The 25,038-nt window shown below is 37.2% G+C and overlaps 1 protein-coding gene across 1 annotated transcript in view; it reads left to right on the top strand.

Annotated features, from left to right (window-relative positions):
• The window catches only part of FSTL5 (follistatin like 5), a 253,234-nt gene that overhangs the window by 72,792 nt on the left and 155,404 nt on the right, over positions 1 to 25,038 (top strand). The window contains 1 exon segment of the mRNA XM_008493813.2: positions 8,188 to 8,436. Within this exon segment, the coding sequence (XP_008492035.2) occupies positions 8,188 to 8,436 (249 nt within the window).

A 25,038-nucleotide genomic window follows, 5' to 3' on the forward strand; every position in this document is an offset into this window, starting at 1 on the left:
TATATGAGAAAGGAAAACATAGTAAATGCTAGGTACAACAGGATTTAATTGAAAGTAATGAATCGCTGGCTTGAAACCACTTGATTCACATCATTCTATGTGTACATATTGTTCCAGCAGTGCAGTTATTCCAAATCTGTTCAGCTGTGATTTTCATTCTTTTGTGTATGGCAAGATAAATTTCTCAAGGCCACTGATAGAGACCATTACCAATTCAATGGCCACTTGTCAAATGTAAGCATGATGATCAACAGATGGTATTTTTACAAGCCTTAGTTTAGTACCAAATCTCTTCCTAGGAGCACAGAAGTATGTAGCAACACTTTAACAAGCATGTGAAGAGTCCTAGCCAGGACAGTAACTTCACCTGAGGAACCCCCAGAGCCCTGGGCTGTAAGGACTACAAGGGGCCCTGCTGTCTGGTCACAAGGCCAGAGTACTGCCCAGCAGAGTTTCAGTGGCCAAATTGATTGTGGTTCAGGCAGAAATCTGAACAGGGTGCTGCTCTGAAGGAAAGGCTGTGCCATGGAAGTTGTCACACTCATTTGTTATAGTCTGATACCACGGCAGCTGAGCAGATGCTGAATAGCCCTAGGAATGAGAGAAGAATCAGGAGTCCCCAGAAAATCATCTCAATTGTAGGAAGAGAGGGCTGGGCAAGCTGCTGGGCCTCCCTTGCAGGGTGGGGAAATGGGCGGCCCCTTCCGGGGAGTGGGGAGAACATAAAGGGTCAGCTAAGAGGAAGGGTAAAGAGCATGTGAAGGCTTGAGAAGGGGAGAAGAGTTTCTGCCCTGTAAGCAGAAGGTGTTTTGGTTTTTTATGTAGTGGTAGTTATGGTTGGGGGCTGCTTATGTGGTGTTTAGGTCACTGTCTTCAATTTGATTCAAGCTGAGGCTATATTATTTTTTTTTTTCTTCTGAGGAAGTTAATTTCTGTTAAGTTTGCTGGAGTGCTGGTAAGAAAAAAGGGATTCACATGGACAAAACTACTAAGCTGACTTACTTCTGACCAACACATACACTTATTTGGGAGTTTTCAGTATTTCATGTTGATAGCTCAGTATGTAATACTTACAAATCATCTTGGTATTACAAGGTTTATCTTTTTTAATCCCTGTAACTGAACATGTTTGCTCCTTTGGAAGTGTGACATTTTCCCTTATTTTGTTCCTAATTTACAGGAGAATATGAAAGTAATTTTAATTAAATACACAATACATTCTTCTAAGTGTATTTGTCCTGAATTCTGAGGTTAAAAACAAGTCACATGTAGTTATGGTATCTGTGCCTTTTTCTCAATTCTCGCTGATAAAATATTGAGCATACCAGAAGTTTTAAATCAAATTCTAAGCAGGTGCAAGTCTTTACAGTACTTCTAGTCCCCCTTCAAAATGGGAGGGGAAGGGAATATTTTGTGTGTGTATCTGGGAGGTGAGTTGGGCAAAGAATAAAGAAGGCAAGAAGAAGGAATAAAGAATAAAGGAGAGGACATTACAGTCAAAACCAGTCAGAACCTGGTAGCAGGCAAGGACAAAGTAAACTGTTGTATGAAGTACTCCAGCTTACTTGGTCGATTGCTGAAAGAAAACCATGGCATAGCAAATGCACGCTTAACCATGTGTGTTGCTTTCTATCACCCATCCCCCTTTCTTTCTCTTTGAACCACTCTTGCTCTGGATATGAAGTTCCTTTTTGCCTCTGCCTCCTAGAAACTTTGAGGAGTTCCAAATTGCTACTTTCAATGACATCTAAGGCTAGCAGAGTTAGGGAAAAGAGTGCACAAGTAGGAACTGCTTGACAGAGCTTCGTATTTGTAATCTGCTTTGTGGTTTAAAACTGGCCAGCCCGTTTTATCCACTAATTTTTAAAAATTTTTTTGTAACTGAATACATTCAGGCATTTTGTTGTACTTAATTAGAATGATGTCCCACATCGTTGTGCCTGTATACTGCTCATCTTTTGAACTTCTTTGAGCTTGCATTTCATTGCATTAACATTGAAAGATTGTTCTTTAGCAGCAGAAGGCAGCAGAGTTCCTCAGACTTGTTAATCTATAATTCTATGAGTCGTTGAACACCTCCTCAGAAAAATTCTTCTCTTGGTCATCCCTTTGTGAATACTCTCTCACTCTTATGAAGAGGATTTATTCCAGGTGCTATTTCTCTGTTTTATTCATAATTGTTGTATTCAAGCTATAACTGCATTTTCCTTGTGGTGAGGGACCATAATTTAAAAATTTTTTGTAATCTACAAGATTTTTTTTCTTCATACCTGTGATGTGACAAATCTTAGCCCTTTTTCTTTAACCAAATTTAATTAGACATACAAGTAGGTTTTTCTTAAGAGAAATGAGCTCTTAACACTTCACTATTGTATCTTGGTTTTTATATTCTTGACTTTGTTTTTCTCAAGTCAGGAGAAATGCTACTATTTAAGTAATCTTTCTCCACTCTAATTTCTTGCCACAGTTCAGTGTCAGTCTTCTGCCTCCACTGCTACATGTAAACAAAGAATTTAAGAATGTATTGTAGAGATAATTTATATTTTTTTCTTCAGGTGATAAAACTTACACTTCTAAACAAATTGAAAGAAAAAAAAAAACAATTTGTATATGAAAAGGTGAGAAAGGACTTTTAAGTTGAAAGACAAGAGATCTCCCAGTTTATGCTTACTTTGAAAAGAATGTGAGGTTGTATTCTTTTTAAGGATGATTCCTTAAAGTTAGGGTTTCAAAGGTGACTTTTGGCAGTCTGGGCTTGTATTTTCTGCTGGTTTTATGAGTTTAAGATTATAGTTAGTGATACAAAAGACTCTTTAAATTGAAGGTGTTCTCTAGTTAAGTGTAAGTCACAGAAACATGAATAAACAGTGAATACAAATTTGTATTTGTATACCGACATTTAAGTATTTCTTACAAGAAATAAGACATGCATTAGAATTACTTTGCATGCAAATTCATGAATATGACCAAAGATGAGATTTCTCTCTATACACACCACCCTTTCCCAGATGACCATATTTCAGAGGTCCTTCCCTGTATCTTCAGAAAAATGCTTGAAATAGGATTTCTAGTAGTGTTTCCAGAAGCTTAGCTAATCTAATTTGGAATGAAGATAATTTAGTGGTCAGTTTTTAAAACTATAGTCTGTTACAATGTAGGCTTACACAGCAAACTACCAAAGATGCTGCAGCTGAAAATCAAATCATGTGCTAGGGTAAGGCCCTTTAATACCCGGTTTAGAGAATACATTGGCTAAAGAGAGTTTAAAATCCTGTATTTCTATAGCTAGCTATGTGGGGGAACTTTATTAATGTAAGCACTGAATTGAAAAATTATTCATAATTTTTATCTACACTGAAATAATACTCTTTTCTTTGAATTTTGCCCTCTGTCTTTAATATTACCAATCAAAATAAACAATGACAAATGCAGTGTTAGTGTTATGTCCAGACCTTGCATCTACAAGCTAGTGTATCAAAATTTCTTGAAAGTGATATCAAAATTTATCAAAGAACTGCTGTTAAAATACTACAGCTTTTAAAATAGAATAAAAGAAAAAGTCTAGAGCTTTTTAAAAATTGTTATGAGCAGTTCAGTTCATGCTGTGTTCTTTGTCAATGTTAATGCCCAACCAGTGTTAATGGTGGGTGGTGATCAATCTTCTTTTCCTCTTCTGTCTCCTTTCCCTGAGATGTTTCTTCTTCATGTGAAACTTGAAGCTACACTTAACACTTACAAATATTAGGATTAAAGTTTTGGTAAAGCCCTTCACAGATAATATATTGTACAAAAATGCATCTCTAGAGCTGTAATTCTTTTAAAGTGGGAGAGAGGAACAGGACAGTTGACCCCAGAATCAGTATCAGTTATTTGTACACAAGGTAATGATGTATTATCTCCAGAAATAGCTGCCACTTTGTTTCAGATAGTGTGTAAATAGTGCAGCACATTATGATAGAAGCAGTGAATGCAAATTATGTTGTTAGGAACATAATAATAATGAAGAAAAATCTGAGCTTGTGACAGAGGGCTCAACTACCAGAAAGTCTGTTTACTTTCCAGCCTATGGCTGTGAACGTGGCAAGTCATAGTGCCATGAATTTCCAGTCCTTTGTGTGATGTTTCTCTAAACTGAGCAGTTAAAGGAAAAAGGGTACCTGTGAGCCTTTTGAATGCTAAAACATCTACATATAAACGATACAATCATGACCTAAAACTTGCTCAACTGCGGGTGCTGTTAAATAGGTCTTAATTTAGGAAACATATATGAGGAATCCTCAGTGACAGCTCAAAGCTGGTTTTATTAAAATTTTTCTTAAAAGCAAAAAAATTTTAGTGTTCTCCATTTTTTAGAACAAAAACTCCATTCTTTTTGTTTGTTCCTTCATTTTATGTCTGTTTAGAGTTTCAGCTTCAAAGGAAGCTTAAAAACCTGCATGACTGCTTTGGCTGTCTTTGGCATAATATATTTTTAATGACATTTTGTAATGTGTGGGGTTTTTATCTTAATTCAGGAAACATTTTCATTCTCATATATGTTTTTTCAATTTGAAAGTAAGGCTTTTTTTTTAATATCTCTAAGACAGTGAAAAGCAGAAGTTAATTTTATTTGAGGGCTAGTTTGTACACTTGAGTTTTCATTCCCTTTACCATGGTACTACAGAAACACAGCTTAAAGACAAAAGCATAATAAGGAAGATTCCTGAATGCTCTGTGTCCTGGTTTTGGCTAGGATAGAGGTGATTTTCTGTCTTGTACTTTTGCTTTTGGCTAGGTCTCTTGTGAGTGGTTGCACTTGCTGAGATTGGCAGCAAGTTTCTCCCACCTGCAGCCCTCCTTTGGGGAGTAACAGACAAGATAGATGCCAGAATTGACAAAACAGAGTATTCCATCCCATACTCAGTATAAATTTGAGGGATCATGAGGGCCAAGCTGATTTCCTGCTTCCCTTCCTTCCCCGGCATCCTGGAAGGATTCTGTCCATTCGTCTGCCTGTGGTCCTGATCCATGCCAGCCCATATCTGTGTGTTCCTGCCTCCAGTTCCCGACTGCTGCCGACTCCAGGAGTCCAGCCTGGACTTTCCCAGGGCTGCCCTGCAGCCTCGGTGGTGATGTGAGAGATATTGGGGAAAAGGGGGGAGGAACGTGGTTTCCATTTTCCTGTATATTTGTATATATTTAGTAATTTTTCCTATTTATCATTACTGTTTCATTAAAATTGTGTAGTTTAGTTTCCAACCCATAAGTCTCTCTCCCTTATCTCTCTCCCCTATCTTTCTTTATCAAGGAGGGCAGAGAGATTAATAGAGAGCGTCTGTTACTTGGTTTAATTGCCGGGCCAGTGTTAAACCATGACACCCTGCTAGTAATTTACCTCTACCAGTAAGAAAAAACACTTGGATCTTTCTAAACAAACCTAGGGGACCAGACCAATAAACAAGCTGTGCTTTACTTGTCTTTATTAACTAAACCTTGTTATACCTACAAGTTCTTACTATATCAGAAGTATATTTTTCTCTGTTTTTAAAGATTTACTTGGCAAGGAGAAAAGACTTGAAGATCATGCATTTGTTTAAACAGAAAAGTTACTGGCATTGTGTCATAATATTTTGTCAAACATTTTGCTTTTGTTTTAAGTTTTGTCAATAAAATGTCAGTGCTTTTTATTCATAGCAAGTAAGCACCCCTTACTAGGCTTTTCAAAACATGATACCTCCTTTGTTTTACTGGCTTATTCCTCTGAATCAAAAGTGTGTTTGTCCAAGTATTTAATGAATAATTCCCAGAAACATAAAGAGGAAATGTAAGTGTACATGGGAAATTTTCTGTCTCAATAGTAATCACAACTAGTTCTTTGTTTATTATTCAGTTGCAGAAGTTACCATTCAGTGTGCTGTATCTCTTAACTTGGGTGAAAGAAAAAAATGCAAGATGACTGCCTGTGCCTTTTACCTTTTGCTAATTTGATTTGATCCACAACAGTGCCATTGTTTTCTGTAACCTTGTTTTCTGTTGGCTGTCATAAAATTCCTAGATTTGTGTCACTGCCTTATTTAAAAAAAAATAAAATTAAATGAGCTATGTCTAATTCCATTAATATTTGTCTCTCAGTAGCTTTTAAATATTTGTTTACATTTTCAGAACTGTATGCACAGTTACTTCAAGTTTTTATCAAAGTTGTTTGTGAACTTTTACTCACATCATTTAAAATTGCATGGTTTTTATTTTTTTTTCCTATGAGTGATCAGATAACAATTCCATCAACTAATGGTTAAGAATAAACATTTAAATTGTTTCTTCTTAGATACTATAAAACACTTGAAACACTGCATAATTGCTCCTTTTCGTCAACATTTATATTGTGTTACATTATCGGATCTGCAAGTTCCTAAGTTAGAAATAGCAGAGAACAGTTTTCGTTAAACATGATGAAGGCATAAAAATAGATGAACTTAAGGGGAAGACTATGTCTGAAGAAAGAATCCTTCCTATATGGAGGTCAATGGGAATTTTACTGTTGATTTCAATGGGAGTTGTGTATACAGTGACATATGCAAATATGTGTATTGTTTTGGAGTAATTAATAGCATGAAATGGAGGCATTTATAAAATGCTTCACAACAAAGTCATACTGTTTTTCACTAGGGCAGAAAGCTTACATGTTTATTTGATGTAAATGATTGGTATATGCTGACATACCAATATTATAAATATTAATATATATTATGCAAATAATTCTTTCTCATTTGAAAGTAGCTGTTTTGCATTCAGGCATCAGATTCAATTATAGTACTAAAATTATGCCCCAAGTGAAGTCTTAAATTGGTTTTTAAATCCATGGAATATACAGCACAGTGTATTGTTGAGTCACCGCACACCTCTCAGTATTTCAGAGCAGCTGTCAGATTGAGATCTTTATCTTCCAATTCAGAAAGCAGAAATAATAATGGTTTATGGACTTTGGTTTCAAACTACAACAGTCCTATTACTTCAAACAATTCCTGTAATTCTGAAATGTGTGTGCATGGCCTGTGCTGTACAGTACTCTCAGACATAGCAAGACTTTATTCGAGGTTAACAATAGTAGAAAGAAGCTGGATTTACAATGATTTCTGTCAATTAATGTCTGTTGCCTGTATATAGTGGTGCAAGGAGTGATATTTTCATAAGCTTACAGGAGATATTTAATGTTGACTGGAGTTTGTCACTTTCAAGTGAGTTTGATACATGAACAATTATAACAAACACGAGCGTGTCCTCTACTGTTTCATGCATGTGTATAAAAATCACTGTAATTTAATTATATTAGATAGACAACATTAGAGGTGCATATGTAGGCATCTTAATTTTGTCCTCTGAAAGTGTTACAAAATAGTAAAAAAAAAAAATTGTCATATTGAAGCCAAATTTAATGGTTGCATGCTCTCTCTAGCACATTTGTCTGCAGAAAGCATTATCCTATTACATGCAACAGCATGGCAACCTTAAGGTGACAAGCTTCAATATGCACTTAGACATAATTTACTGTAATATTTTTAATGAAGAATAGGTCTTGTCTTTACACAGGACTTTAGCACATTACACAGGACTGCAAACCAGGCAAGTTTTGAATAGCTCCAGAGAAGGGGACTCCACAACCTCCCTGAGCAATCTGTACCAGTGCCTTGTCACCCTCATAGAGAAAGTTTTTTCTTATGTTTAAATGGAACTCCCTATGTTCAAGCTTGTGCCCATTGCCCCTCATCCTGTTACTGGGAACTACTGAGAAGAGTCTGGCTCCATCTTCTTGTTCCTACCCTTAAGGTACTTGTAGACATTAACAAGGTCTCCCCTCAGCCTTCTCTTCTCCAGGCTAAAGATTCCCATCTCTCTCAGCCTTTCCTCATAAGAGAGATGCTCCAATCCCCCAGTGATTTTTGTTGCCCTCCACTGGGCTCTCTCCAGTAGTTCCCTGTCTCTTTTGAGCTGGGAAACCTAGAACTGGATGAAGTATTCCAGCTGTGGCCTCGCCAGGGCAGACTGGAGGGGGAGAATGGCAGACCGATGTTGAACAATAGTCAATGTTGTAACAGGACATACATACACATAATTTACATAATACAATCCTTTTGTATCTTGCATGCAATGAAACAGAGTAATTAATATCTAAAGCTACTTTTTTGTGTTTTTCTTTTTTTTTTTTTTAAGGGTATATGAGTCAAAATGGCCATTTTGGATCATGTGAAAACAAGTACTGTGGTCTGGGTAGACACTGTGTTGTGAATGGAGAGACTGGCCAAGCTGAGTGTCTATGCATGGAGCACTGCAAGCCACATTACAAGCCTGTATGTGGTTCTGATGGGGAATTCTATGAAAACCACTGTGAAGTGCATCGGGCTGCCTGTCTGAAGAAGAAAAAGGTCACCATTGTACACAATGAAGATTGCTTCTTCAAAGGTAAGCACAGCTGAATATCTGGGCTTTTACTGTCAGGTATGTGTTTTCAAACAGCTTAATTAAAGGTCTATGGAGGCTGCACAGTGTACACTGAAAAGTTAATGCAGTAAATATCTCACTCCAGAAATATCATACAAATTTTTTTTCTTTTGCTTTGCATTCAGGGCTCCAGTCAGTTGCCCCTTTTTAACCTGAATAAACCAGTTGTCTTTTGGAAATTAAGCTGTGGCAGCTTGTCTTACAAATGCAGATGTTGACCTCATTCATCTGAATGTATTTACAATCCCAAGGCCTGTCAGATATTTATCTTTGTTACAAGGAAAACGGGAGTTAGAATTTTGAGGGTTTTTGTAAGGCAGGAGGACCTTGTGCTTTTATTGAAGTTGATTAGCCATGAACAACCTGCTAGGCCAACTGGTCTACCTTTCTTTGGGTTTGTCCAGTGAAGAGATTACTTGCATATATACCAGAGCACGCAAGTTTAGCTACTTTTACTAATCTTCAGAATGCTGAGATGCCAGCCTGAATGCTGCGAGATACACTTCATTTGAAGCATTTTATACTGAAGATGTCAACAATTGCAACTTACTCATTCTTGTGTAATTTGAGAGCACCCTGCAGGTTTCTGGAACTCCACCAATAGAGGCCTTGATTAAGCATGTCCATGAGGGCTTAGACAGCTTTGCAGCATGACTTTACTGGTTAAAACAGGCAGATGGCTTTTTGAAAGTGGGGCACAGGGGGGGGGAATGTTTTTAAATAAGGACATTTGTACTGAGTCTACCTAGGGATTGAATTAATTCATATTATTTTAATGACTGTCCCGATTTTTGTTAACATTACATGTTGTGGATATAGTTACATTCGCAGTAATAGCAACTAATAATAACTATTGCCACAGAAAAAAGTCTAGTAAGACATTTCTGTTAAATGAAATTCACCTTTGTAGGGACCAGCCATTTAAATTACAATATTCCTTTTAAATTTAATCAGAATCTTCAAGTTTGTATTCAAGTATAAGGTTCTTTGAGTAGAGCAAACTTTAATTTTTTCAAATCTGATATTTTCACTACGTTTATGGTTGAAGAATTGTCCTTTCAATGAAAGCTGGGTTTTGTTTGGATTTTCGGGGGGATTTTTTTGTTTGTTTGTTTGTTTTTTACTAAATCTAAACATCCTCATTTATGAACAAATGTTAATATCTTCTTTATGAAGGCTGTTCCTGTAGAACAACTGAATACTGGTGGTGGTGGTGTGTACAGGGGGGACCCACCAAAAATTATACTTTCTCAAGAATTTAATTATAAAATTATAATGTTTATAGCTATAAACTATATCATTTATTGTTGAGTAAATGAACTGAATGCCAAGTTGAAGTGCCTTTCCTCCTTCAAAAGACATGTCAAGCTTGGCAGCTCTATCAAAACATGTTAAGGAATAGGGATTTGTAGACTGAACTGCAAGTGTAGAACTCTTATAATGGGAAATACAATTTTAAGTGATAGTAAAGTTTTTACTTTGTTCAGAATTAAATGTGGACTCTATGGTATATAAATATATATATACCATATATATATATAAGTATATATATATACCATTACATTATCTAGACCTTAATTAACATGTGTTCTGAGGTAGTGAAAAATCAAAAACTCATTTTAGGAGGACAGCATATGGGGCTTATAGCAACTGGTGTGTGCAATAACAACAAAACATGAATACCTCTGTCTGTGTCTGAACAATCACAGTCTCATTGTAAACAGGAAACAGCTATGTTATCCTAAGTAGGTTTAAAAACTAACAAAATCTCAACAGTTCATTTGGATTTTTTTCTGGATTCATTACTCTAATAGAACAAGTGATGGTAACAAACACTGAAATTTTAAATTTGTGACTTAAGTTTCTTATCTGTTGTAGTGTTCTTATCTGTTCAGCTACAGACACCTAATTTAGATGCTGGATTTAAACAGCAGGTTTCTGCTTTAGTCAGTGGCAATCTTCAGAAAAGGACTAGAATATCCAACTGACTTGCTTTGAGTTGCTTTCTAAAAACTTTTATCAAGATAGTAAAATCTTGTGATTTGGGCAGTGTAACTAGGTGCCTAAAAAGTGTAAAATATTTTTTTCTTTTTTTTCTCATGTTGACTCTATTTGTTTTAAATAGGAGGGACTAGGTGCAGGTATTTTCCTTTTTTATTTGGTGTATATGGGCCTTAACAATCTCAGTTTTTAATCTTGTTAACTTCAGCTCACTTGGTGCTATAGTACAGCACAGTGACTAAGTATTGCTGCTATTTATTTATCACTGTTGAATACATCCAACATTGTGGTGGGCTGATCCTGGCTTTATCACTCCCCTCCTCAGCTGGACAGAGGAGGGAAAATACAAAGGAAGGCTCATGAGTCAAGGTAAGAGCAAGGAGAGATCACCCACCAGTTACCATCTGGGCAAAACAGACTCAAGTTGGTGAATCAATCAATAGGAGTTGGGTAATGAGAAATAAAATCTTAAAACACCTTTCACCTACCCTTCCCTTCTTCCTGGGCTCAACTTCACTCCTGAATTCTCTACCTCCTCCCTTCAGCAGTGCAGGAGGATGGGAAATAGGGATTGTGGTCAGTTTGTAGGGTTTTGTTGTTGTCTTGGTTAGATGTTGACTGTGACTCTTTGAGTTACTCAATAAACTAATTATTTTGGTATGGAGGTAAAATGTATTCTGCAGAGAAGCAAATTAGATCCATAGAAAAGGGGATTGTATTACAAGTATTTTCTATACCTGTCAAGTCCTGTTTCCCACCTGTGAAATCCAGTGTCTTGTGTCTGGATGTTGGTGAATTCAAGTTCCACAAACACTTGCAGAGGTGCTCTTAGGCTTTAACTCTCTAAAAATGTTAAAATATTTTAGATTATTCTGAAAACTTTAGAAAGCATCCTTAAGGAATATTTTAAGAATATTCTCAAATTATTATCTTAACTGATAGGCAACAAAGGAAGGCAACAATGCAAGCAGATGCCTGGCTAGTAGTTGAAATATTGAAATAGTTGAAATAGTTAATAATGAAATAGTGAATTTTCTGTTTGTGGCTTTACAAGTTTTTAGTTCTTGAACAGAATATATCAGAAGATAGAAAGGAAATAGTAAGGGGAAGCTAAGAAGCGTCAGGTACGTCAAGGAGAAAAGAGAGTTGGCTAACTGTCAGAATGGTGAGTTCAGTGGTGGGAAGAAGAAATATAAATGATGAACTGAAGGAAACGCTAGAGACAGAAAATAAAGTTCACAGCTTAGATTGTTCACTAGATCCAATATTGGCACTGTGAGCTGGGAAGGCTGATATGCTGATGCCATTCTGTTCTGGTGCTGCTTTTACTGCCTTATTGACTACACCGCTCTTTGGCTTCGTGGCCTCTTTATGCTCTTTGCTTCCATTGTCCTGGCTGTTCTCAAGTCATGCACTGTGTACTCTCATGAGCAAAAGAACCATAAGATTTCAGAAGCAGACTGCTAGGGGAAAAGCTGTAGGCTTTTTCTTTGGAAGAAAGCTGGATGAAATGAGTTGAAGTGAACTGAATCCTAACTGTAACCCACACAAGATCTAGAACATCAGTGTAGGCTCTCCAGTGACTGCAACATGATTAGTTCAGTTGCTTAGGGTTATTTTGTTGGGGGTTTTTTTGTTGTTGTTTTTTAATTTTTTTTTTCTTTTTATTTGTGTGTGTGTGAGAGTGTGTGTGTGTGATTTGTGCCTTATGTGAGTGTGGTCTTAGATTGATTCCTAAAATATTGACACATTGATTCAGAAGCACTGATTTATTTAATCTGTTTTGATGGTTATGTAGTTTGAAAGCAGAGTGTACATCTGTCATTTTACCAATTTCACTTCAGGAATTATCTCATCAGGTCTTAAATATAGATCTTTGAATACCCATGCTCGATATTTAATGTTGATCATTAGCCAGTCTTTAAAATTAAATTTTGGATATTGTGAATTGTTAATATGTTAATTTGAATTACATTCTAATGCAGTGTTTCATTGCAAATGAACTTGTTTCTAAGATGTCTTAGTTTTTTTCTCTGTCTGTCAACTGGCCTCTTTGAAGTTCTGAAAAACGTTGCTATTATTACACTTTTCTCTTGAATTCCTGTAGATAGTCTACACCCTTAAGGTTATTTCTGATGACCTGTAAATCTCCGTATGTTTATCTAACATGAAACAGATTATGAAAAATAAAAATGAAAAATCTTTCAGAAATCTATCAGAAGACAAAGAAGTAAGAAAGGTTCTGAGTGATCTTGAAACATGTTTGACAGAGTATAGGAATTAGTTAATTTACATAGGACTTCAGATTATGTTCTACATATGTTCACTTTAGTGTAACAATGATTTAAGATGATTTTCCTAAATGTAACTTCATGCAGGTTTCATGCATGTTTTTGACTAATAACATTAGTAATTGTACATACACAGAGTGGTAAAAATCACTGTTGTGTTAATTGAAGGTAAATATTTTGCTCTTTCAGCATTTTTTGTTAGGAGGTGGTGCTCTAACCAATGGAAAAATGATTCTTTTTATTGCACCCTGAAACCATGACCTAAATTTTAGCTCTGCTCTTCTAACCTGCTGTTTCTACGTGATTAGTTTTCTTGAGTTGCATTGCTCATGAGATCTGGAAGACTGTCACTGTTTTTCCTTGAGCATCTGCAAAAAATTTGTCACAAACACCTCTCTTAAATTGCCCACAATTGCCTTAAATTGCCTCAACCAAGAGAGACACAAGGCCTGCCTATGGAATACCTGCTACTGAATCTGCAGAGTGTAGAACATGCAGGTAACATTCTTAATTTAAGAATTAATTATTCAACACACCCCACATTCATTGCTATTGGTGATATTGTACCACTGTGTGACTGAAGCCTAGAACTCAGCTTTCCTTCTTTTGAATTAAGTTATACTTTGAAAATGTAGGAATGGGGGGGCATTGACAAGCCTCAAACATATTATACATATATTTTGGTTTTTGGTGGTTTTTTGACTGGCTAAAAGATACTGCAAAAACATCTCTTATTTTCATTAGCTAGAGAAGTCTCAATCTTTACATATTACTTCCTTCAACACTGGAATATGTATGTCAAAAAGGTCTAGCCTATTATGTATTCTGCATTCATATAATGATGAGGAATTAGTGTTCTCTGGTTATTCTCTGTATGAAACTTAATGCAGTTTAAAATTGCTCTTAGGGGTGTCACTGCTGTTTGTTACCACGCAAAGAAATGAGTCTGTGGACATCACAAATTTTTGCTGGTAAAAGAATTTGAATTTTAAAACTTCTGCTTCATTAGTAGAAGCTGGATCTATTCAGAGAAGCTATATTTATGCTGAAAGCTGCATTCTAAGGTCTCTATCAACTCTCTGAATCAAACAAGCAACATTTGAAATGTAGATGTGATTACACAGATTGCCTATTTTCTTAATGTACATGGCAATTCATTGCCTATTTGTGATAATATACTTGACTACCAGTCTGTGTGAGCTTCAGGAATTTCAACGAATCTACACTTAGTGTCATTTGTTTCAGTTCCAACCTCCTCCCCCCCTCGCTTCTTTTACAAGAAGGAAAGAGCGCTTAAGGGGAGAAAAAAATGAAGTAGTTTTAGTGATTTTTGGCTTAAAAGGGAAATATTGTGTTTGCATCACTAGTTTCACATATGCTTACTACTCCAATGTATTTGCCAAGTATAGTACAATAGTTTTTTCCAAATCAGTGTACCTGGATAATATTTCCTTGAAAAAGAAATCTTTTAAATTAGAAGTCCATGTATTCATTCTTGCTGAAAATTAAGTTATTCTTTGACATTTGGGATTTTAGGTGCTGAATGAAGTGTCTCATTCAGTTTTCTTTACTATAACAAATGCTGAATAAAATTCAAGTGTGCAGTTCAATTTATATTTGGTTGAATAAGAAAACAGTATTTATTTATAAGCATTATATATAGAAGTCAATTATGTGCACTTATCTGTTTCATCATTCATTTCATACAAGAGAACATGATGAGAGAGGGATCCTGTAGCACAGAAGAGATATGAGAAAGAATCAGCCAGCAAAGTACCTGTCTGACAAAGAGGGATGATAGTATCCTGGGCCTCATTAGCCAGCAGACCAAAAGGAATGATCTCAGCACTGATGATGAGGCCATATCTGGTGTATTGTGTCTGGTTCTGAGCTCTGTGGAATCAGGGGAGGCATGGGCATACTGCAGATGGTTCCATGAAGGGCGCCAAAGATGGTTAAGGGACTGGAGCACCTCTTGGATGCAGACAGGCTGGGCCTGTACAACCTGGGGAAGAGAAGACTCAGGGAACCTCATCAATGTATGTAAATAACTGAAGGGAGGGTGCAAAGAGATGAAGCCAGTCTCTCCTCCATGAGAGGGCTAGAGGCAAAAAACCAAACTGAAGTAGAGATGACATCAGGAAGCTTTTTTTTTCCTGTGAGGGTGACTGAGAACTGACACAAGCTGCCTGAAGAGGTTGTGGAGTTTTCCTCTTTGGAGGTAATAAAAACTTGGCTGGACATGTTCATGGGCAAAGAGCACTTGGTGGCTCATGAACAGGGAGGGGGATTGTACCAGATGACCCCTGAAGGTCCCTTTCATCCTCAACCGTTCTGTGATTCTGTGGATAATTGTTTCTGGAAAACACCTGTAGTTATGCATCTTTGACCTGGTTTTGAAGAGTAGAAAGTAGTGCACAATATTCAACTTCAGCCAGTGGTTTCCACTACTGTTGAGGGAGAATTGGAGAGAACAGAGGAAGAGAGACAGGAGTACTGGTGAGGTGTGATCAATGGGTAGGTGTCAGTGATGTTCTGCCAGTGGTCTGCCTCCCTTCTAACCTAGTAACTTGGGCCTGCTACTGGGAAAATAATGTTGCCTTTTCAGGGTTCTTTTTAATGTGTAGACCCTTAGTGGAACCTGAAAAAAAGATATACTTTGAAGTAACTTGCTCACTGGCAGTGCCATGCCAGGTGTAGGCAAGGTTCTGTTGATTTCTGTAAAACAGTTATTGTTGTTACTGTTATTATTTCAAATTTTTGGTGTTATGGTATGAGCAAGTGTTATAGGTGACAAGAAATTAATTAGCTGCAAGCAGTTTCTAACTGAAGACTTGAGCTGTGTACTCTGTTAATTGTGTCATGGGCTGGTAAATACAATAACCTAAGTAGCAGAATTTTGATGGACATGTTTGTGTATATGTTTTATTTATTACGAAGACTTGGCAGATTTTATACGCAATACCTTGGTTGGTTTGTTTGATTGTTTTTTTTAAAATAAGGTAGTTATTTATACCACTCTAACAGAAAGCATTTCAAGCAAAAGACAGTAATTTGAAACTATGCTCCTTTTAACATAAGCTACAATTAAAAGAGAACATATTGGAACGGGCTGCCTGGGGAGGTGGTGGACTCTTCGTCCCTGGAGACATTTAAAAAGCGACTCGATATGGCACTCAGTGCCATAGTCTAGTGACTGTGGTGTTAGTTGATCAAGGGTTGGACTCGATGATCTCCGAGGTCCCTTCCAACCCAGCCTATTCTATGATTCTATGATTATAAAATTAAGGGACAGACTTTGTCCTGAGAAAAAACAGACTTCATTCCATTAAGTCAAAATGGAATGGCTGAAAGAATCCTTCATCTGAAATAGGTTTTAAAAAGTTAATTTCAGGAATTCAAAATACCTAATTTGTGCCTCTAATTTAGTTCTCTTCTTTGACTCTGAGCTTTTCCCTTTTACTGCCAGTTAAATCACAGAGCTTTGCTACTGATATTAAAATATTAATATATTAATAAAATGTATATTGTTTCTTATTTTTACTTTTCATGAAGAAACTAGTTTGCTTCAAAAGAAGTTATTTGGGATTAGAAAATATTTCCATTGTCACTGGCTTCAGCAAATGTTCTCTTCCTCATAAAAGTATATAATAAATAAAATTTCATAAATTGGGCAATAACGAAATATTATAAGATCTTTAGTTTTATCTTTATCTGGAGTAGTAACATGGATTTAATTTAAAATTGTTGTAAGCAAGCAACAGAAATAAAACAGATTACAGCAAAAATAGGTTAAAATGTAGCCTAAAGAAAAAAGGTAAAATTCTACAAAACTTTCACTTGCTAAGAATGATGGTTTATATTTTTGCATTTATTTGTATTGGCTTTGGGTGCAATTAAATCCTGAACTATACGTTGCCAAGAAAGTTTGTCTCCCTCAGGGCTGAAACAGATGGTGGAAATTTTTTTTCTTTCCACCTTTTACAGACCAAGACTGCAAAAAAGATTTTTTGCTGAAGAAAACTGCTGATGTACTTAAAGCAGTAGAGTTCTTAGCTATATTCTCTATACAAATATTACTAAGACATTACTAAACCTGCAATGTATTTAAGCTTTGCTATTAGCAATATTTCAATATATGTGATATATAGCTAGCAATGTTAGTGGTACAGAATAGAAAAAGTTTCTGGTCAGGATATTTCATTGTGCAAGGAGAGAGCTATGAATCTGGCGTTTCCCGGTCATCATTTTGATAATTAAGAGTAACAGGCTACACAGAAGATCTTAGCTGAACTTTTGTTAAGAAATTACTTGTATTTATGAATAATCCCACCTGGAAAATGAGAAAACATTCCTTATGTCTAGTAAAATTGTGGGAAGTGAAAAAATAATGGAATTTATTATCTTTTTTTATTTTCATATTCCATCTTGTCTTTGACAAAGGTCCTTTCCATTCAACTGTAAGATAAAGGCTTTTATTAGTCTCCAGTGATCCAAACTGTAGTTTTACAATGATCATTTTAGAATATGAGCTCTGTGTACTCCTAGATTTGCTGTCATTTTACCACAATTGCAGAAGCAACTTTAAGTGTATTTGCTTAAGCAGATGGTGAAGGGCCACATTGGGAATATATCCATCTTTTTTACTGTATGATAAAGTTTTAAAGCAGAAATTTTAGCTGCAGTTGTTGGAAAAACATACTTTTATGTGGTTGGAAAAAACATACTTGTAGAAAAAAAAACTGGTAAAAGAATTTGTAGTCCCTAATAACGCTGAACATAAGAAATAAATATATGTTAGATACATGAGGATACTTGACTTAAGCTGTATACATACGATGTGGGAACCACGTCCCATTTTTCCCTTATGTTGTTAAAGTTTTTCACAGAATGAAAGGATTGGATAAAAGAACACAAGTTAGTCAACTTGGATGTTGTCCTAAAATAGTCTCAGGACTTGCCTCAAATGTAAATCAGACCCAGAAAGAAAAAAGAGCTCCTAGATCCACTGATCAAGACACAGGCATAGTTCCACAATGAAATAGTGCAACATGAATCTGTCTTTGAAAGGTTGAGGTTAGTAAATATCACAGCTGGTGGCAGGCAGTTCCTTACTTATCAGGAATGTGATTTGACCTACTTTGTATGTTCTAGAAACTGACCTCACATTTTAACTAAATTTCTGAATATTGTCCTGTACAACTCCTTTGGAGTGTTTAGAAGTTTAAAAATAGCAAGAAAATTCTCATCCTCTGAAAAAAAATAAAATTCAGACTTGCTTTGTTTATCTTCAGTGTTTGTAAAAAATATGCATTTGAAAAAAAAAAGAGATCAGAAGGCACTCAAATTTCCTGTGCTTTATTTTTTAAGTACTATTTCTACTAGACACATCACTATTGGAAATAACAGTAAACAAAGACCCCAGGAGCTCAACTAAAATACCTAGTAATAACACCTTTTAATGTCAGTTAAAAAAAAATCTTCATCTTTGCCCAAAAAACTGTGTTTAAAAGAAAAAAACAACAGTCAGTTGTTTTGTCAGTTTTCTTCTTTTTGCAGTGATGGTGGTGCTTACAGTGCAGATACTTTCAAACCTCTTGGGTTCTGGTCTGCATTTTAGCATTCCTGTTTCATAAGGTAAAAGATCCATGGATGAAACCAGTCCGTGGTGTCCATTTTGCTTACTTGTTTCTAGATGAAAATCAGGATATGTTGACTAAAAAGGGTTGTTTCCTAACACAGTTATTCAGACTCAGAGATTGTGACTCTATGATGCCTTATGGGTGCATTTCTCTGTCTACATCTACTAAAAATATTTTCCTCCTTTGTATATAAGGGCTTTATGAAGCTTTCTGGACCTTGAAGCTCAAAGACTTTTTTAACTGAAAAGTGAATGATGGGGCACAGATAAATTTCTAATTTTGTACTTGTTAAAGCTCAGGCAGTGCTTTTTTCCTATTTTGACAAAGGGACTCTGAAACAATAATCTGATAGCATAGGAAATGTATGCAAAGTTCACCTGAGGAACAGTTCAGTGTTTGCAATATTTAAGAGCTCTTTTATGATGCATAATTGAAGTATTTGTGCTTTCAGTGCAGAAGGCTGAATAGGATATTGTTATTTGTAAAAGGCAGCAGAGAAATCGAAGAATAATGGATCTTAATTCTCTTGTAAGAGAAAATGTATCTTTTTTTTTTTTAGTATGGAACCTTTTTATTTGCTTATTGGACTAGCAGGCAAGAGGAAGCTCACTTGACAAGAAGGTGAATGCAAAATATATGGTAATTACATGCAAATAAAAAATTAACTGAAATGTTTACTGAAAAGTCTTCCACTATGACTGAAAAAAATAATTTTGAAATGCAATTACTTTAAAATATTGTAATAATACTGGCAGAAAACATGGACAAAGCTTTTCTTTGTATAGAGGTGAATACATGCTCTAATACAAAGCCAGGGTAATCAATCCATACAATATGTATAATAATCTCTAATAACTGCAGAAATGCCATCAGCTTAAATTTATTTACAATTTTTCTAAGCAAGTCCATAAAAAGAGAAATAAAAGGTTTCTCACAAAAATGGTCCAAATAAAAGTTAAATGTTTAGAGCTGAGAGATTTATCTAGTTACTAAAGAGATGATACACAGTAGGTATAATTTTGGCCAATCAAAGGAGTTAATTTTGTAAAGTTAAAACCACAACTTTCTGTGGAAACAGAAGGAATAGGTTATTTTCTAACTTGCTATTTTTTGAACATGGGACTGTCCTAAGCTAAAGAAATTTCTCCCTGAATGACTTCAAGGGATTAATTTTCTGTTCTGAAAATGCACTTCCATAAAGTGGGATAAAGGGGATAAAAACTGATGCTGGGAATTTTATTGTTCTTTATTCTGCCTTTTGAAATCTGCATCAGTGAGTTATTCTCTTCTTTTACATGGCAAGTGTGACAGTTGAGAAATTGCTGGAGCCTCAGTGTTCTGTCATTTGTATTCACGATCTGCTTGGTCTTTCTTTGAAGTGACATTAGTCAAGGTTTTTCTTAAGGTTGAACTTTTTGTCCCTATTGCCATCGGAGTCTCTATGGCTGTAGATGGAAACGTAATGCACTGGGATTTGAATAGTAGAGTCATTTTGTTGTGTAAGCTGTAAGGTTTTATTTTGAATTGGGGTGTGTGCTACTGTAGCTGCTGAAGCCCAGGTTAGCCAGATAATTTTTTGTGTCAGTGTTTATAACTGCCCGATGAAGAAAATTATTAGTTTGCAAGGCAAAACGCCCACACTGGTTATTGTTTGGTTTTATGTGTGTATATACAAATTGATAGGTAATCCTAAATTTACATGTATGTGTTTATACATATGATTATCTTTACATAGGCACATTGACCGTGGAGGAGAACAATTTACCTTTGCTAATCGTGCATAGGGGGTTTTTTGGTGGAGAAAAACTTTATAATCTAGAAGGACAACTATGAAGAAAAGAGTGAAAGTAATTGTCCAGTGTTCAAAGCATGTATGCTATCACAGTCCTTTGGGCATGAGAGATGTAAACATCATGAGGAAATGATATGGAGAACTTCCAGGATACTTAAAAAACAAGAACAAGGAGGAAGAAAAAAAAATAAAATCACCACACAAACCAAAACAAAAACAAAAACACCCCCCACAAAACAAAAACCATAAAACACTTCCAAGCAATGCTAGACCAATGAATTTTAGGATTAATACAAAGAGGCTTGAGTGGAGTAGTCAAAATAAAATGGTTAAAGTAGTTAAAGAAATGAAGAAAATTGTAGTTTCTATATGACTGTTGAGAGATGGATGAGAAAAGAAATCCTGTAAGTTGTTCATTCCTTTTGCCTTACATCTTACCTTTCAGTTTTTGATGCTGTCTCAGTGTCCAGAAGCTGCCATGTTATACCACTTCTTTTCAAGAGATGCCAATTTGTTATGCACTGTCTTAAATCAAAAGGAATACTTGATTTAAAGCAACCTTGATAGATTTTCTTTCTGCTGGTGAGACTGAGTTTCCACCTCTGTTTTTGAATCTCTGCAGGGAATATTTTCATCAGTATGAACACTAAATGACCAGTTCAGACTTGCCTATGGAAAAAAAAGTTCCTTTTTTACCTGACTACCATTTCTGCTGCCAATAAAAATTGGCCTGCTTTGGGCACCATTTTTAAAGTATTTTGGTGATCTGAATTTTTGTGATTGCTGGTAACATGCAGGAAGAGACAGCAAATAGCTTTGGGATTTATGTCAAAGTACAGACATTTAATAGCATTTTAACTCCATTTACAGGCAATAGCACCATTTCATTTCTTAATAGAAAAGAAACCTCTTAAAGCTAGAAATCTATCAGTTGAACTATTTTCAATTTCCTCTGCTGACATACAGTATCAACTCTGAAATATATCCCATACTGTTATGACAGTCGAATCATGTCATAGCAATTCAGCCAGACTAATAAATATATAATTATTCCTCTAATTCAAAATTTGAAAATAATGTCTTTGAACAGTCCTCCTGGCATGGCTTTTATGGGATAGTTTTTTATGGGATAGTTAGTAAAATTTCTTTACATATTTCTAAGCCTTTTGCTGTCTTATGTTTCGGGAATGCTCAGTATTTGCCCTGCGATTGCAAACCTAAAAAATGTTTTCATTTCAACTGAGTTTATATTTAAAAAAAAAAAAAACCAAAGAGAAAAACCCAACAACAACATTAAAAAAACAAACAAACAAACAAAAGAAGACTATTATTCCAGGTAAATTGTCTGATATGAAAAGTAATTAAGTTACCACTGGCTAAAGTAAGACAAAGATTGCCGGTAGATAGGATGTAAATAGATAGAATGTGTTTAGGATAGGTAGATAGGATGTGTTTTGAAAGCACAGGAGCAGGCTGTCCCACTGTGCTGAAAGGCGAGCCGGCGAGGAAGACGACTGGTCTGGCTGAATTGGGAGACTCTGAAAGAAATTAGGGTTAAGAAGAGGGCCTACCAATTATGGAAAAAGGGCTAACTACTCAGGTGGAATTTAGGAATATAGTTAGGTCATGTAGAAATAAAACTAGAGAGACAAAGGCACAATGTGAACTGAATCTCGCCACCTCTGTGAAGGATAACAAGAAGTCCTTCTACAGATACATCAGCAGCAAAAGAAGGGGCAAGGAAAACATCCATTTTTACTGGACACAGGTGGGAATATAGTTGTCAAAGATGAAGAAAAGGCTGAGGTATTTAACACCTTTTTTACCTCAGTTTTCAACAGAAAGACAGGTTACCCTGAGGACATCTGGCTTCTGGAGCTTATAGAAGGTGACAAGAATCTAAACAGCCCCCCTGTAATCCTGAAGGACACAGTCAGTGACCTACTGAGATGCTTGGATCCCCACAAGTCTATGGGACCAGATGGGATCCACCAAAGGGTGATGAGGGAGCTGGCAGAAGAGCTCGCCAAGCCTCTCTCTATCATCTACCAACAGTCCTGGCTCACTGGGGACATCCCAGATGATTGGAAGTTGGCGAATGTCACGCCAATCCACAAAAAGGGCCGGAAAGAGGACCCAGGAAACTACAGGCCCGTCAGCCTGACCTCAGTGCCTGGCAGGGTCATGGAACAGATCATCCTCAGTGCAATCACACAGCACCTGCAGGATGGGCAAGGGATTAGACCCAGCCAGCACGGGTTTAGAAAAGGCAGGTCATGCCTGACCAACCTGATCTCCTTTTATGATCGGGTGACCCGACTGGTGGATGTGGTCTACCTGGACTTCAGCAAAACATTTGACACCGTCTCCCACAGCATCCTCTTGAAAAAGCTGTCAGCCCGCAGCTTGGACAGGAGCACCCTGTACTGGGTGGAGGGCCGGGCCCAGAGAGTGGTGCTGAACGGGGCTGCATCCATTTGGCAGCTGGTCACTAGTGGTGTCCCCCAGGGATCAGTGTTGGGCCCAGTTCTGTTTAATATCTTCACTGATGATTTAGATGAAGGGATTGAGTTCATCATCAGCAAATTCGCAGATGACACTAAGCTGGGGGAGAGTGTGGATCAGCTGGAGGGCAGGAGGGCTCTGCAGAGGGACCTGGACAGACTGAAGAGTTGGGCTGATTCCAATGGGGTGAGGTTTAACACAGCCAAGTGCCGGGTCCTGCACTTTGGCCACAACAACCCCATGGGGAGCTCCAGGCTGGGCACAGAGTGGCTGAGAGCCAGGCAGAAAGGGACCCGGGAGTCTGGATTAACAGGAAGCTGAACATGAGCCAGCAGTGTGCCCAGGTGGCCAAGAAGGCCAATGGCATCCTGGCCTGTATCAGGAACAGCGTGGCCAGCAGGTCCAAGGAAGTGATTCTGCCCCTGTGCTCAGCCCTGGTGAGGCCACACCTCGAGTCCTGTGTCCAGTTCTGGGCCCCCCAGTTCAGGAAGGATATCGAGGTCCTGGAGCAGGTCCAAAGGAGGGCAACCAGGCTGGTGAAGGGACTCGAGCACAGACCCTATGAGCAGAGGCTGAGAGAGCTGGGGCTGTTCAGCCTGGAGAAGAGGAGGCTCAGGGGAGACCTCATCGCTGTCTACAACTACCTGAAAGGAGGTTGGAGCCAGGGGGGGGTTGGTCTCTTTTGCCAGACGACTTTCAACAAGACAAGAGGGCATGGTCTTAAGTTGTGCCAGGGGAAATTTAGGTTAGATATTAGAAAGAATTTCTTTACGGAGAGAGTGATCCGGCATTGGAATGGGCTGCCCAGGGAAGTAGTGGATTCTCCGTCCCTGGAGCTGTTTAAAAAGAGACTGGATGTGGCACTCAGTGCCATGGTCTAGCAACCGCAACGGTGGTTCAAGGGTTGGACTTCATGATCTCTGAGGTCCCTTCCAACCCAGCCGAGCACTACCACCCTCAGGGACAGGACTGTGTGGTGTTTCTGATGGAACAACTCGTTACTCTGGGTTGCTTGCAAGAAGTACACCAGAAGATACAGTTGCCAAGTTTTGAATGCCTGTAGGTATTATATGCTGCATAAAATGTTTAGTCAACTCATGTGCACAAAAGCATTTAAAAAAGATTAAAATGTTTTGGAAATTAATAATTTATTTCTGACTAAAAAAAACATCAGAAATTACTGTGATGAAAATCTTCACATAGCAAATAATCAGCATCAGTACAAATTCCCATTCATGCCCTTAGGCTGATATACTTCGTCTCTGATACAGAACTAACACAATTGTGCTCCCCGTGGTATATCTGTCTTGACCTCTCAGCTGAGTTCCAGGGGAAGGTTAAATTCATTGGGAAATAACTTGCTGGCTCTTGTTACTAACAGTAGTGGATGATCTCCAGGATAGAGGTGGACCTTGTGTCAGGCAAGAGGTAAGCTCTGTAGAAAACTGCTGTGTCATGGAAACACTATGGACTGACCAATGCAAATGATTTTAACTCATACAATTTGTAGAAAGGCATTACAGTTCCTTAAACTAAATTTCTTTGGGGAATATGAACTATGTTCAGTGGTCCGCCTGAAGTAACATGATTATGTTTCTGTTCTACTTTATTTGCTATTATAGAAACTAATGGAAATCATAGTTAGATGAATCTTAAGTGGAAGAAATTGTAACAGAATAGCAGTAGCAGCCAGTAAAAGTATGCAGCACAACCAGCTGAAGACAGAATCTTTGGGGAAGGTTCACATCAGCTTGTCAGTGTGTGTGTGTGCACACCCCTGCTCACGCTCTCTTCCTCTCCCTCTCTCCATCTCTTTTTCTTGTTGCAGACAGGCATGTTGTACAAGTATTGCCTAGCAGATTTGCTTCTGTTCTATGTGGGCTAAGTTTTACACCTTATACACTACAAATTCAGGCTGAGGATTGCCTACCTGTAGGTTCTTGACTATAAGGTTCAAGGTAGCAGCTAAAAGCCACCTCCATAAAGTGAACATGAGTAGGGCATCAAGTGTCTCTGTTTTGATGCATATGTACTTTTTCAGAGTAGGTTTTACAAATGCCATAGTAAAATACATCCTAATAAAAAATTCAGCATCTGAAATAATTATATGTGCTTAACAAATGAGTTGTGCTGTTCACAAGACAGAATTTTAATGCTGAAGTAGTTGATGATTTATGGTTTTACAGTAGTAAGTCAATAGTAATTTTAAAATCAAACTGAATAAGACAGGAACAATTTTAGGTAAGACAGGTACTCAGCAGAGTACATTACTTGGATGTGGTAAGAAGTAAAGGCTTTATACCTCTAGCCATATGAGGAGAAATGTCCAGCA

Source organism: Calypte anna, chromosome 4A (genome assembly GCF_003957555.1).
Source record: "Calypte anna isolate BGI_N300 chromosome 4A, bCalAnn1_v1.p, whole genome shotgun sequence".
NCBI classification, from domain to species: domain Eukaryota; kingdom Metazoa; phylum Chordata; class Aves; order Apodiformes; family Trochilidae; genus Calypte; species Calypte anna.